Source organism: Pipistrellus hanaki, assembly GCF_964339955.1.
Source record: "Pipistrellus hanaki genome assembly, chromosome: 3".
NCBI lineage: Eukaryota > Metazoa > Chordata > Mammalia > Chiroptera > Vespertilionidae > Pipistrellus > Pipistrellus hanaki.
In genome coordinates, this window is record NC_140505.1 from 151,518,305 (window position 1) to 151,532,405 (window position 14,101).

General features: G+C 40.3%; 1 protein-coding gene across 1 annotated transcript in view; it reads left to right on the forward strand.

The window, feature by feature from the left end:
* Positions 1-14,101, forward strand: part of SLC2A13 (solute carrier family 2 member 13) — a 263,372-nt gene that overhangs the window by 240,805 nt on the left and 8,466 nt on the right. Inside the window, exon 8 of the mRNA XM_084877877.1 lies at positions 13,870-13,991. Within this exon, the coding sequence (XP_084734003.1) occupies positions 13,870-13,991 (122 nt within the window). The remainder of the gene's footprint in view (positions 1-13,869; positions 13,992-14,101) is intronic.

Below are 14,101 nucleotides of genomic sequence, written 5' to 3' on the forward strand. Positions count from 1 at the left end.
CCTCACTGTTTAATACAGGATGCCCCCCAGGGAGCTCCACCACCTTGCAGGCTGACTCCCACAGGCCCCCAAAAAACTCATATTTGAAGTAGATTTTAATCAAAACAATGGCTTTTATATTCATATGGATGGAACGTATGGGTTGAGTCATGACTGTTCTTTTTGTTTTTAAAGAATATTGATTTTTAGAGAGAAAGGGAGAGGGGGAGAGAGAGAAACATTGATATGAGAGCGCAGCATTGATCAGCTGCCTCCCGCATGACACCTAGCCTCCTACTGGGGATCCAGCCCTCAACCCGGGCATGTGTCCTTGACCAGGAATTGAACTAGCAACCTGGTGCATAAGATGATGCCCAATCAACTGAGCCACACAGGCCAGGGTGTGACTGGTTTTTATTATGTGTCTGTGTGTGGCTATGTTTATCACAACTGGTATAAAACATGTGTCCATTATTGCATTTGTATCTTGGACCGTGATGAGATTATCTGATCTGTGTTTATTATTCTCACAGATTAAAAGATACTGATATGAGAACAAAAATTAAGGATGCAGTTGTCCCCATTATGTGTGTGAAACCGATGTAGCTACTTTAGAAGAGATGGGTTATTGGATTAGCTCCTCATTTTGTGTCAAATCATCACTCGCATGCTTTTCACATATTGCTGCTGTTCATGGAAAAAGAAAACCATTTTCTGCTACAGAACCACAATATTAATGAGAAAATATTGAACTGAAATGGGAAAATAACATTATAATTATAGCTCAGGAAATACAAGTCAGAATTTCAAAATAAATTCAGTGTATGCTAAAAATGTTAACATTTTTAAATGTACTTCAAGATAATTACATTGCAAATATAATACAATTTTCACCATTATTTCCCAATGAAAGAATAGATTCTTGCATGCTTTAAATTATTCAAAGAGATAGGGTTGTTTTGTTAGTATCAGAACATATACAAATAATAAAATGAATAGTTCTTTTTTTAAATTATATTTTTATTGATTTCAGAGAGGAAGGGGAAAGGAGAGATAGAAACATCAATGATGAGAGAGAATCACTGATCAGCTGCCTTCTGCATGCCCCCTACTGGGAATCGAGCCCACAATCCAGGCATATGCCCTGACCTGTAATTGAACTTACAAACTTGTCATTTGGGTTGATGCTCTCACCAATTAAGCTAGCCAGCCAGGGCCACTGCCTTCTTAAAGAAGTCCCATTAACATTCTTGTAGTACTTGTTTGGTGATAATGAATTCCTGTAGCTTTTCCTTGTCTGGAAGCTCTTTCTCTCTCCTTGGATACTAAATCATAGCCTTCCCAGGTAGAGTAACCTTGCTTTTGTAGGTCCTTGCTTTTCATCACTTTTAATATCATGTGCCAGTCCCTTCTGGCCTGAATAGTTTCTTTTGAGAAATCAGAAAACAGTCATGGGGAGCTCCCTCTTGTACATAAGTAACTGCTTTTCTCTTGAGGCTTTTAAAATTCTTTGTTTTTAACCTTTGGCATTTTAATTATGATGTGTCTTAGTGTGGGCCTCTTCCTGGGCATATACATTTATCTTCCTACAGGATGTGAAGGAAGTTTTCAGGCATTATTTCTTCCAGTAGGTTTTCAATCCTTTGCTCGCTCTCTTCTCCTACTAGTACCCCTGTGACACAAATGTTGGTTCACTTGATGTTGTCTCAGAGGCCCCTTAACCTATACTCATTTTTAAAAATTACATATGTAATACTCCATTTCACTTAGTTTTCTTTCTGGAATTTTGTCCTGTTCTTTCATTTGGGACATGTTCCTTTGTCCCCTCATTTTAGTTGCCTCCCTGTGTTTGGTCCTATACATTAAGTAGCTCTGTCATATCTCCCGGTCTTGGCAGGGCAGCCTATGTATTATGCAGTAGGTATCCTGTGGGGCCCAGTGGCACAGTCATCCTGGTCACCTGAGCCAGGTGCTCCGGGAGTGTCCCTTGTGTGGGTTTGTGTGCCTTCCTGTTGTAGTTGAACTTTGATTGCGGCTGACACAGCAGTTGGAGGGATTGACCCTCAGGCTGTGAGAAACTGGCCATGACTACAGCAGATGAGCTGTTGTGTGGGGGTGACCCCACAGAGAGGGATTTTAGTAGGGCTCTGGTACATGCTGAGTCTAACCTTTGAGTGTGTCATTTGTGGAGCTACTTGGGTAGTGCCCTGGTGTGGTCTGAAGCAGGCCTCTTAAGAGGGGCTCTGATGCAGGCCAAGGCTGTGCCTGGCCTGGAATTGCCTGGATCCTTTAAAGGATCTGGTTGGAAGCTGCCTGTGCTGGTCTTGGAGAGGCCCAGGAGAGCTGTATACCAAGGCCAACTGCCACTACTGCCTGGCTTGGAGCTGCTTAGCAAGAAGTATAGGCCATTCCAAGGCCAACCACTGCTTGTCTGGGGTTTATGCACCTTTGAGAGACTTGAGGGAAATCCACATGCCAGCCGATAGTGGCTGCCTGTGAGGAACAGCTGCCAAAAGAGATTTAGGCCTGTGAAGTAGTTTGGTGGGACAGGGACTGAGGGAATCACCAGCGTGGGGTGAGCAGTGTTAGTGTGATGGTGACTCACATTTGGAGCCCACCTGAACCTCCAGGCTGAGTCAGGGGAGGATTTAACAAAGGAACACTGGTGTCTGTCAGCACTTACGTCCTGGACAGAGTTGCCCCTCCACATTCCCCTGAAGCCAGACAACTCAGTTCGACCCCAATATGTCCTGGTGCTTTTCCAGCTGGTGGGAACTCACAGCCAGGTATTTCCAAGACTTCTCTTTCCAGCACCAGTGTTCTGGGCTGGGAAGCCCAGTGTGGAGCCGAGAACTCGCATGTCCTCCCGATGTTTAACCACCACACATGGGTGTGGGCCCAGCCTGTTTTAGATCTCCATTATCTCCTGACAGTCTCAATAGGACTTCTTCTTTATACCCTTAGCTATAGGAATTCTGTTCAGCTAGTCTACAGCTGATTCTCAAGGGCGCAAATTCTGTAATTTTTGTTGTAATTTGATGTGGTAGTAGGAGCAGGCAAGCACAGCATTTACCCACTCTGCCATCTTGGCCTCTGCCATCTTGGCCAGCAGGTGCCCCTTTTTACTTTTAGACAGGAGGAAATGCTAAGTCTCCAAATGTTTCCATTCCCCTTGCGTCATGACCCATTTATTTATTCGCAGGCCATCTTCTCTTTTACCCTTTTTGCTTTATCATTTTCATCCTAAAATGTATCATAAAATATTTCCAAAAGACAATGCTTACATTAATGAATAGAACTAAGAATGTGTTTATTCATGATTACATAAGTAAACTTGTTCTAAGAAGGAGTAAAAAGGAAGCTAAGGCCAAAACTGGTTTGGTTCAGTGGATAAAATGTCGGTCTGTGGACTGAAAGGTCCCAGGTTCAATTCCGGTCAAGGGCATGTACCTTGGTTGCAGGCACATCCCGGGTACGGGGTGTGCAGGAGGCAGCTGGTCAATGATTCTCTCTCATCAATGTTTCTAGCTATATATCCCTTTGTGTTCCTCTCTGTGAAAAATCAATAAAATATTTTTTTTTTAAAAGGAAGCTAAGGAAGTATATAAAAATGTTATAAAAAGAGATAAAGCGATTGAGACTGGGATAAATAAAATAAGCTGAAGGAAAAGAAAAACACAATGTCCTAGGAATACAGATGCTGTTATTTCCTTCTCTTTTGGGAAAAACATCATATCCACCAGGGATATTGTGATATGTATAACTTTATACAAGAAAAAAAAATACTTTTTGTCTTTTGGCCTGAAAATACATGTATTTTAATAACAGCAATGATAATTACTGTTGTTTTCATGATAATTTCATTACATGATAAGCATTTTTAAATGAAGACAGTGGGTCTCAGGAAGGTTAAGTAACTTGCTTGAGGTTATGGGTGGGAGCTAGTAAGTAGTTGAGCCGGAATTCAAACTTAGGTACCTTGCTGTGTTGTTAACCTCTGTTCAAACCTGGCCATTTAGCCAACTCCATTTCCTCTGCAGCTTTTAACCAGATTGAATTACTCCTGATAGATCGTCAGGGGTTTACCTCACCATCTAGGTTGATTAAATTGTGCATTGCAGGGCCACAACTCATTTTTGTTAAAGAAAAAAAAAAATTCACAGAAAATTTAATTGGGCTAGGATTTGACTCATATAAAAATGTTCTAAAGTTGATGGGACCAAAAAAAAAAAAAAAGCTCCAAGTAGGCCATTTACTGAAATCCAATTTGATCAGCACTTTCTTCTAGGGATAAGAGTCTCTGTAACTTACCGGAGAGAGGATTTAGATAACATATTTATCTCCCACACTCCTCACAGGGTAAAAGAGAATGCCAAGAATGAGTCACTCACCAAGGTTGAGCCAGATTTAATATTCTCTGTCTGAAGTTTTCGCAACTCCTAAAATTTTGTGGAACTGGATTTTCTCTCTTGTGATTAGGGCAGCCAGACTGATCTAACCACCCCAGAGGACCCACGCTGAACTGTGTTTTCTCTGTCTATGCCAGTGTCGGCTTAGAACGTGCATTTCAGATGCTTTCTCTCCCTTAAGGAACAGAATGTTGAGACATATTACCAGCCTGAGGGACCCTTCTGGGAAAATTTCTACCCAAGGTAAACACAGGCTTTTCAATTGGAGAGTTCCCTTTACTTTAGAGTATATGCTTTCCCCCTGAGGTTTTCTTTTTTTTTTTAATCTCCGATGACTTTTCTTTATTTCTAAGCATTGTTCCATGACTATAGTTACTTAACCCCACAGAGTACAAATTCATCAAGCATCCAATATAGAGTCCAGACACTAAATCCCAGTTCACATGTTCATGAGACGCCCATAATCCAAGACTGCCATTGCTTACTCACTTGCTCAGAATAGACCTCTTTAGCAAGCAGTAGAGCCAAACACCTAGACAACTCCACAAATAGGGCACATGTGCTAGGCCCCTCGTTCAGGATATCCCAGGGTCCTGTACCAGCCCACCCATCCATTTTGTCCATTCTACTACACCCTTTGCATACTTCGAGAGAAATGCCACAGATTTCCACTAATCTCTCGTGTGTGTGTGTGTGTGTGTGTGTGTGTGTGTGTGAAATATAAAAACTCCCCTCTCACCTGCCAATTTTTGCTGTATATCTAGTCATTTTAATTGGCTCATAGCTTGTAATAAATGATTATTGAATGATGGAATGAATGAATATATTCATCTATTCTAGTGTTTATTCTCCAACCTTGAACACAACATTTATTTGTTGAAATGATTAATTAATCAAACGATAATGATTCGTATGAATAAAGGACACATTACATCACTAATTACTAGTAATTAGTTCAATAGTAAAGGTTCAGTGTTTTATTGTGACATTGTCAAATGGTGAAAATGAGTTATTCATTTGCCATATATTTATTGAGCCCCAACTGTGTGCTGGCCTCCAAGGCTTGGGGGTGATGGTAGTGAGTGAAGGGCGGGGTGCCAGGTGAGGCTGGAGAAGGAGGCAGACTGTCCTGGGCCTACCCCCACTGCGAAGGGAGGATGAGCATGACAGTGGGTGTGACATTATTGCTTTGTTCCAATGCTAGTAACAGATTAGAAGGAAGGATAGTATAGTGTGGATTTCTTGATTTTTTTTAAAAAGTATAGTTGACTCACTATTATATAAGTTTTAAGTGTACAACATAGCAATTCGACATCTATAAATAGACTAGATTTTAATGGACCTGTGAAGGTAGGAAATGGTAGGAAAACCACTTTGATTTAGACAGAGCCAGTGTGATTCATGGTTTAGGGATGGGGGCCATGAACCAGGGAATGTGGGTGGCTTCTAGAAGTTGGAAAGACCAAGAAATTAGTTCCCCTTAGAGCCCTGGGAAGAAACACACACACTCTTGAAGGACTGAGACACATCTCTGTTTTTGACTGTTTCATTGCTAATTATCACTATGGTTTTTCAGAAGTTTCAGTAGAAATCAGGAAGTGAGAAAAAGGCAATTGCAGTTAAAATGCTTATAAAGCTATTATGTTTTCACTTTGTAGAAATATGAGATACAATAATGTGAAATGGCCTTACAGTTAATAGTTTTATGCTAATCTCTTTCCATCTCTTCATTGTCTACTACATTGTGTCAATAACTAATGTCACAATTTATTTTTTTAAGTAATTGCTGAGATATTCTGTATGTATTTTCATCCTCTAAGCAACTTCTGGGGAAATACTTTAATTGCTTAATGACATGGCTGTATCAGATACGGTCATGTGGCTCCGAGTTTCAGAATAGGTATTAAGACTGTTTAACACGGCCATCTTCCTGCATTAGCATCACTGCTCCCCTTGTAATACATTTCTAGTGTTGCCATCACTGCCCTCATCTCAGTTACCTAACAACTGAGACTGGTATGAGATGTTTTAACTTCCAACTCAGATAAGCATCATTATCTAATTATCGTGTTGGGCTTTGGGGCAAAATGGGTACTGTGTCCAAAGAGAATGTACAAGACACAGAGGCCCAGGTCAGCCAAGGTGCTGCTCATTTTAATTCCTACTGCTCTGTGAAAGCATTCTATTCCACTCGTTTGAACAGAGATTTTAGTGACATACATTAGCACTGACATTAAGGCAGAACTCTTACTTAGGGGAGACTTCAGACAGAATTTTTATCTCATTTTCCATTTAAATTCCACAAAAAGCAAGGCAGCTCGGAGAGAGGTTTTCATATATGCATGAATTAGTCTGTGGATTACAGTGAAGGAGAAAGAAACAGAGAAGACTGGGTTTCAGATGCTTCTTCTGCTGTGCAATTGTGGGAAAGTCACTGTATTTCTGAAACACTTGTCTCGTGCCAACTGGGAGGAGTGATGCTAATTCTTTGGATTATTATGGGAATTAAATGAGTTCATGTACAAGGTGCTTTGTATATGACAAAACATCATACAAATATTAGTCAGTTCCATCAAGTGAAGGTTCCAGCTACCCAAGGACATTGCTGTTTCGAGCACAGCTTCCATAAAGAAGCCTTGAAAACTCACATTGATGGGAGGCAGCTGGAGAAGGGATTGAAGGAAGAGGTAGATGGAAGGCAGCGGTAGATCAGCTACATTCATTCCCATGCACCTGCAAATAAAACCAGCGAGGCAGGGTACTGTGTAGTGGTGCAAAGAAAATTAAGTCAGAGTCTGAGTGAGGTTTGAAACTTTTAAACCTTGGGATGCGCAGATGGCTTTCGCAGTGCTTGGTGAGGGAGCATCTTTCGTATACAGCCATACCAAGTGACTTTTAATTAAGTACAGATTTTCTTAGACTAAAACATATTGTTAATATCTGTCTTCTCTAATGCTTACAATAGAGTGGAAGAACTGTTGTCAGATGCCCAAAGATTAGCTTAATGGGAACTGATGAAATTATTTTTATTGGACAAGCATTTGTTGGTCACTGATATTATGTAAAATGTGCTAATATTGATCTATGAAGCTCAAGGAGTGCAGAGGGAGACAGAAAGGCTGTGTCTTCACTGGAGAAAGGTCGCAGGTGATGTAAGAGAGTAGAAGTCAGGAAGGAGCACGAACCCTTCAATGTGGAAAAATGCTGGGTCTCTGAACTGGAACTGAGAGGGATGGGGTAACTCACCATCGTGAGATCTTGCCACAGCAGTCACATGAGGCCAGTCTAATCTTGTTCCAAAGAAATAACTTTGGCCCAGTTCCAAATTGTATTAATTTCATTTACTTTGGTATTTTTTTGTTTGAAGCTAGCCAACATAGTAATAAATGATTTAGGTACAATTATATATATATGTATGTGTGTGTGTGTGTGTGTGTGTGTGTGTGTGTATATATATATATATATATATAGTGTGTGTGTGTGTGTGTACCTAAATATGTGTGTATAATTGTACCTAAATATATGTATATATGTATATATGTATATATATGTATGTATATATATATATATATGTGTGTGTGTGTGTGTGTGTGTGTGTGTGTGTGTGTATATATATTTCATTAATTCATTTTATAAAATGCCTTTTAAGGCTCCAAATTTATAATGCTTTGGAAATTTACCCATGTCCATGATTTAATCATCTCAATAATTCTAAATGTTTTATTTTTATTAGAAAACAGTAGTTAACAAAATAGTTTTTGGTTTTTTTTTTGCACTTGCCTTTTTGTGATAGCCCTGCAGGACATGGGAGAACATTAAAATGGGAGGAAAAGGATATACCATAGAAAAGCATCTCAGGCCAAGATCATCACATGGCCTGCACACTGCCATTCTTTTCCAGAATGACTCAACTGCAGACGTGTTAGTTTAAATGTTGTCACCCTTGATGTAAGTTTATTTCATGTCAGAGTATTATATAGGAATTAGCCCAGTGAACAGAAATTAAAGTGTGTAAGTAGTAACGAATCAAGTTTGTATGGTAACTTTTGCTGGTACTTTGATGGGATGCCCACAATTTGAAATTTCTCATTATCTTAGTCCTCTGCTGGATGGGCACATGTACCTTTATTTCTCCTCTGGAAAGAGCAAAGGTTTCCTCTCCTGGGGAGATACTCCATCCTTTTCTAGGTACCTCTCCACCACCACTCTCGGATTAGTAATGAGATCATAAATTCTGGGGCATTCATTTTGTTTTGAGGTGGTACCTTCATGATCTTGTTCAACGAAATCGTAGTCCTGCATCAGGGATTGGATGAAATTGTACCTCACTGATACTTCTCAGTGATGACTGGCAGGTAAAGCCTGAGCAGTGGACCCACTAGGAAAAGAGGACTCACACCAGTAGCAGTAAGCCTTCCCTTCCCTCTCCAAAGGCCTAGGTCTCTTAAAACTCTTTTGGGAAGGAGGCAAAGTTCCGTAGTTTTGCAATGAGCAGAATTAGACAGAATTTGAAGTTTTGTGTGATAGCTACAGGTGGTATTTCCTCCCATCCCTCATATGTGAGCCTGAAGCATATATGTTAAAGAATTTCATCAGAGTGAATAAAGGCACAACACAGGAAGCATGTGCTGTGTAGAGGCAGGGAGTAAATTACCAATGGTTCACTCTGGCAAGAGCAGTTGTACTACTTCGTTCCTTAGGTTATTTCCTTGGCTTAAGACTCTTTGGATATTTTTGGTTATTTCCTTGGCTTAAGACTCTTTGAATATCTGATGAAGAGGTACCACTAAGTAATAGGCACAAATAGCTCTACATGTGAACTAGTTTGGGGGTGGGTGTTGAGTAGGCAAGGGAGACTGGTTCCATATTCCAAGAGAGCTGTTGCTTTCTAGCTGTGTTATTAAAGGAAGCACTGTGGGTTCCATGGCTGGAACAGGGGACTGATCATTTACTTGGTCTGCACGTCAGGTGTTGGTCTAGCCGTTCTGCTGGTCAAGATTAGTGCTCTCCCTGTGCCAAAACGAGACAGAAGTCGCCTTCTTGCGACCTGCAGCTCTGTCCATGGCCGTGCCCTTTGAGCAGCTCCTGTGATTGTAGTTGTTTTTTTGTTTTTTTCTCCAGGACGTGGTGAGAAAGTGGCCCGATCAGAGAGCGTGACATCTTCTAATCCCAGCCCACACACTGATGCCAAAGTATCTGTGTTCTTTCTCCGGAGCACTGTGTTCTCCCACCAGCAGTCGCTAAGCTGGGCAAACGTGGGGTTTTTGCAGTAACATTTGGAATATGCATTTTTGTTTTTCAGTTGAGATTTCTAGTGTTTATATTTTGAAGGTCAGGGGTGATGTCACGGGCTTAGTCATCAGCTGTCTGTGTACCACTGAGTGTGTACCTCTCTCCAGTCAGCACCTGCAGTGCTTTTAGCATCAGCATGAGGACAAGGAGTTCCTAGGACTTTTATGCATATAAATACAGTGAAAATCCATATCAGAGCAAGCACAGAACTTACCTGAAAATACGCTACTCTCCATCATTCCCGCAAGAGGTCAGGCAAGGAACTTTAACAATGAATGAAAATAGTAAGTAAATTGTTCAGTGAATTATAGTGATTTGCTTGTTTGTAAGCATTCCCTCCCTAGAAGCCTACCTTTCTGTCTTTTTTGCTTCTTCCCCTCCCCCAGCCTCTCCCTTGCTTCCCTTCCCTTCTCTTTCCCCACCCCTTTCTTTCTTACTTTCTCATTTTAATATCTTCATAACCCAGAAGACTCTTTATTTGGAAATGAAGGTGAAGGGTTATTAACCAGAAAATTTCTGATGCTGTTTTCTACTCAAAGTAAAATGTAAATATAAAGGCTTTAGTCATCATTCATTGGCCATTTATATCTATAGAGAGGACTCAGATGGACTAGAGGTTGAGATTTAAGAAAGCAGGGATACAAAATGACTATTCTTTTGGCAAAACTTAAACTGCTGTCTTTGCATGGAGCAGTCAACACTGCACTTATTCTTTTAGACAATTTATTAGGAACTCTTGCAGCTGGTAAGTGGCCAAACCGAGACACAAAACCGTGCAGCCTGACTCCAGACCCTGTGGCCTGGGATCAGAGCCCAGGATAGGGTAATGCAGAGCACTGTATGGTAACCGTATAGATGAGGAAAATGAAAGGCGCTGAGAGGGAGGTACACATTGAGTGATACACAAACAGCTGGTGACTAAGACCATGACAGGTGAGTAGGTGGCATCTGTATTAGCCTGAGGGCCGATTTTGAATGTGGCGATCAGGAGTAAGTTTTCCTTATAGAGGATATGAGGTGAATAGATGCTGGGGCTGGAAAGCAGGCTGAGAAAATACATAGTCTACTGTAGCTGGAGAAGGGGATCTGCACGGGCTGCAGCCAGGTTTTGCCAGCCCATTTCACAAGCATTTGGGATAAAGGGAGAAGGGAGGGTCTGACCAGCTTTGTGGCAAGAGCCCTAGAGGGCACAACTTAGTAAGGCAATAGTTTGAGGGAAGGAATGCTAGAAGCAGGAAGAATAATTAGGAGACTGTATTTGGTTTTTATCGAAGCCTAACAATATTACCACAAACTTAGCAGCTTAAAATGGCACAAGTATTATGTCACTGTTTCTGCGTCAGGAGTCCAGGCACTGCTTAACTAGGTTCTCGGCTGTCAAGTCTTGTAATTGACGTGTTCGCTGAGGCTGTTTCATCTGAGGCTCGAGGGAAGGATTAGCTTCTGTTGGCAGAATTCTGTAACCTTTATACAGCACTTCAGTTTCTTGCTAGCTGTTCACCCACGGCTATCTCAGTTCCTGCAGACTCGGTTTCTCCGTGAGCATCCCCACATTGGGATCCACACATTGTGGCCTGCCTTTTCAGTGCCAGGAAGGAAGTGAGACACTTCAGCTAAACTATAACCCCACGTATTTAATCACCTGTGTCCTGTCACTTTTCCGCATTCTGTCAGAAGTCACAGGTCACTCCCACACTCAAGGGGAGAGGACTGTCCGAGACCATGAACATCAGAAAACAGAGAGGCTGCTCTGGTGACAGACAAATGTAGTTGATGACACACTCAGGAGTCTGAACTGAGGTGAGATTAATGCAAATAGAAAGACTTAGATTCAACAATTGTCTTTGGCCAGGCTGGTGTGGCTCAGTAGTTAAGTGTTGACCTATGAACCAGGAGGTCAGGGTTCCATTCCTGATCAGGGCATATGCCCGGGTTGTGGGTTTGATTCCCAGTGTGGAGTGTGCAGGAGGCAGCTGATCAATGATTCTGACTCTTCCTTCCTCTCTGAAATCAATAAAGACATTTTTAAAAAAAAAAATTATGTCTGAGAAGTAGAATGATTTCTTCCTGTACCACATGAAATTCTTTGTATACCTTATCTCATGTAAACCTCAAAGTATCTCTTTGAGGTAGGTACCAGGAGAATCATTAGTTCACAGATGAGGACCCAGGCTTTTTAAAGCTACTAAGTGTACTGGTTAATAATTCGGATTTTTTTCAACAGATGGAGTTACACATATGTTGATATATATGGGGTTTGATATGTATGCTATTTTGTTGTATTGACAACAAGCTTCAAAACTTCATATGTCAAATTTGCTGAAGGTGTTAACCATAGATATTTTCACACTTAAAAATGTCGAATTTCGTGCCCAAGAAAAGCATTTGTGAGAGGTTTTAATTCATTACTTTATTTTGAAGAAAAGTGCTGCTGAAAACTTTGGGAAGCTTATGGTGAAAATGCTTTATATCAAGACGCTTGTGAACACTGGTATAAATGCTTTAAAAGTGATGATTTCTATGTGAAAGACAAAGACATCCAGCTCAACCGAAAAAGTGTGAAGACCAACGATTACAAGCATTATTGGATAAAGATGCATGTCAAATTCAAAACCAACTTGCAGAAAGATTAAATGATGCTCAGCAAACAATTTCTGATCATTTACAAGCAATGGGAAAGATTTTGAAGGAAAATGGGTGCCACATCAACTGAATGAAAAACAAAGGGAAAACTGAAGTCATCAGTAAGATGTTGCTTCAACTGCACGAAAACGTCTTTTTTGCATCGAAATGTGACTGGCGATGAAAAGTGGATTTATTTTGAGAATCCCAAATGCACAAAATCAAGGGTTGATCCAGGTCAACCGTCAACATCGACTGCAAGGCCAAATCGCTTTGGAAAGAAGACAATGCTCTGCGTTTGGTGGGATCAGGAAGGTGTGGTGTATTATGAGCTTCTAAAACCAGGTGAAACCATTAATACTGATCACTACTGACAACAAATAATCAATTTGAACCATGCTTTGATCGTGAAATGACCGGAATGTGCCAGGAGACACGGCAAAGTAATTTTGCTTCTTGAAGACACACCATCACACACTTCAAAACCAATTAAAGACTCGTTAAAAGATCTTGCCTGGGAAGTATTAACCCACCTACTGTATTCACCAGACCTTGCTCCTTCAGATTACCACTTGTTCCGATCAATGGCACACGCACTTTCTGAGAAGTAGTTCAAAACATATATAGAAGTGGAAAATTGAGTCTCTGAATGGTTTGCCTCAAAACAAGAAAAGTTCTATTGCAGTGGTTCTCAGCCTTTCTAATGCCTTGACCCTTTAATACAGTTCCTCATGTTGTGGTGTCCCCCAACCATAAAATTATTTTTGTTGCTACTTCATAACTGTAATTTTGCTACTGTTAATGAATTATAATGTAAATATCTGTGTTTTCCAATGGTCTTAGGCCCCTCAGCAGCAGTTCTCAACTGGTTGGGGGTCACCACAACATAAGGAACTGTATTGAAGTGTTGTGACATTAGGAAGGTTGAGAACCACTGTTGTATTGGAATAGTATCCACAAATTACCTGAAAGAAGGGGAAATGTGTAGCTAGTGATGGACATTACTTTGAATAAAGCACTTTTGATGTTTCTCTTAAAATTATGTTTTCTTTGATTACAAAACCCGCTATTATTAACCTAGTAAGTGCCTATATCACATACATCCTAGCTTCAAGTCTGGGGTCTCAACCTAGATTTGAACATAAGATGTCAGTCCCAGAGCTCAAATTCTTAGCTATTTTTCTTTACTTGGACTTAAAAAGTATAGAGGATTTAAACACAGATGGATACCTTTTCATGTACCTACTGGCCATCCGTATGTCTTCTTTGTAAAGTGCATATTTGAATCCTCTGCCCATTTTTTAATTGGATTGTTCGGGGGCTTTTTTTTCTGAGTTGTATGCACAGAGTATTTTTATGTCTTGCTCTTGAATTATATTTACTTCTAAAACTTCTATGTGAGTTTGCATATCTAATATTTAAATCTTTTTTTTTTCAAGAAAAACATTGGACCTTCTTCTTTAATTATATTAAGGAACTTCCAAATATGTCCTAGGTGATGACATTAGATTTCTACAACTATGTCCTAAAACACTTAGTTAACTATTTATATTGCATTATTTTTCAGGTGTGAAAATGAAACCAGATTTAAAACAGAAGAAGTATTTTGGGCATATAACTTCTGCCCTACTCCATATTCTTGGACTGCACTTCTGGGCCTTATTTTATATCTCGTTTTCTTCGCACCTGGTAAGCAAGCCTTCATTGTTATTGTGTTTATTAAATTTTTTACAAGCTACCTTGTAAAAAAAATTCCTTACATACTGCTTTCCTGAAATTTAAAAATTTGTATTTCTCAG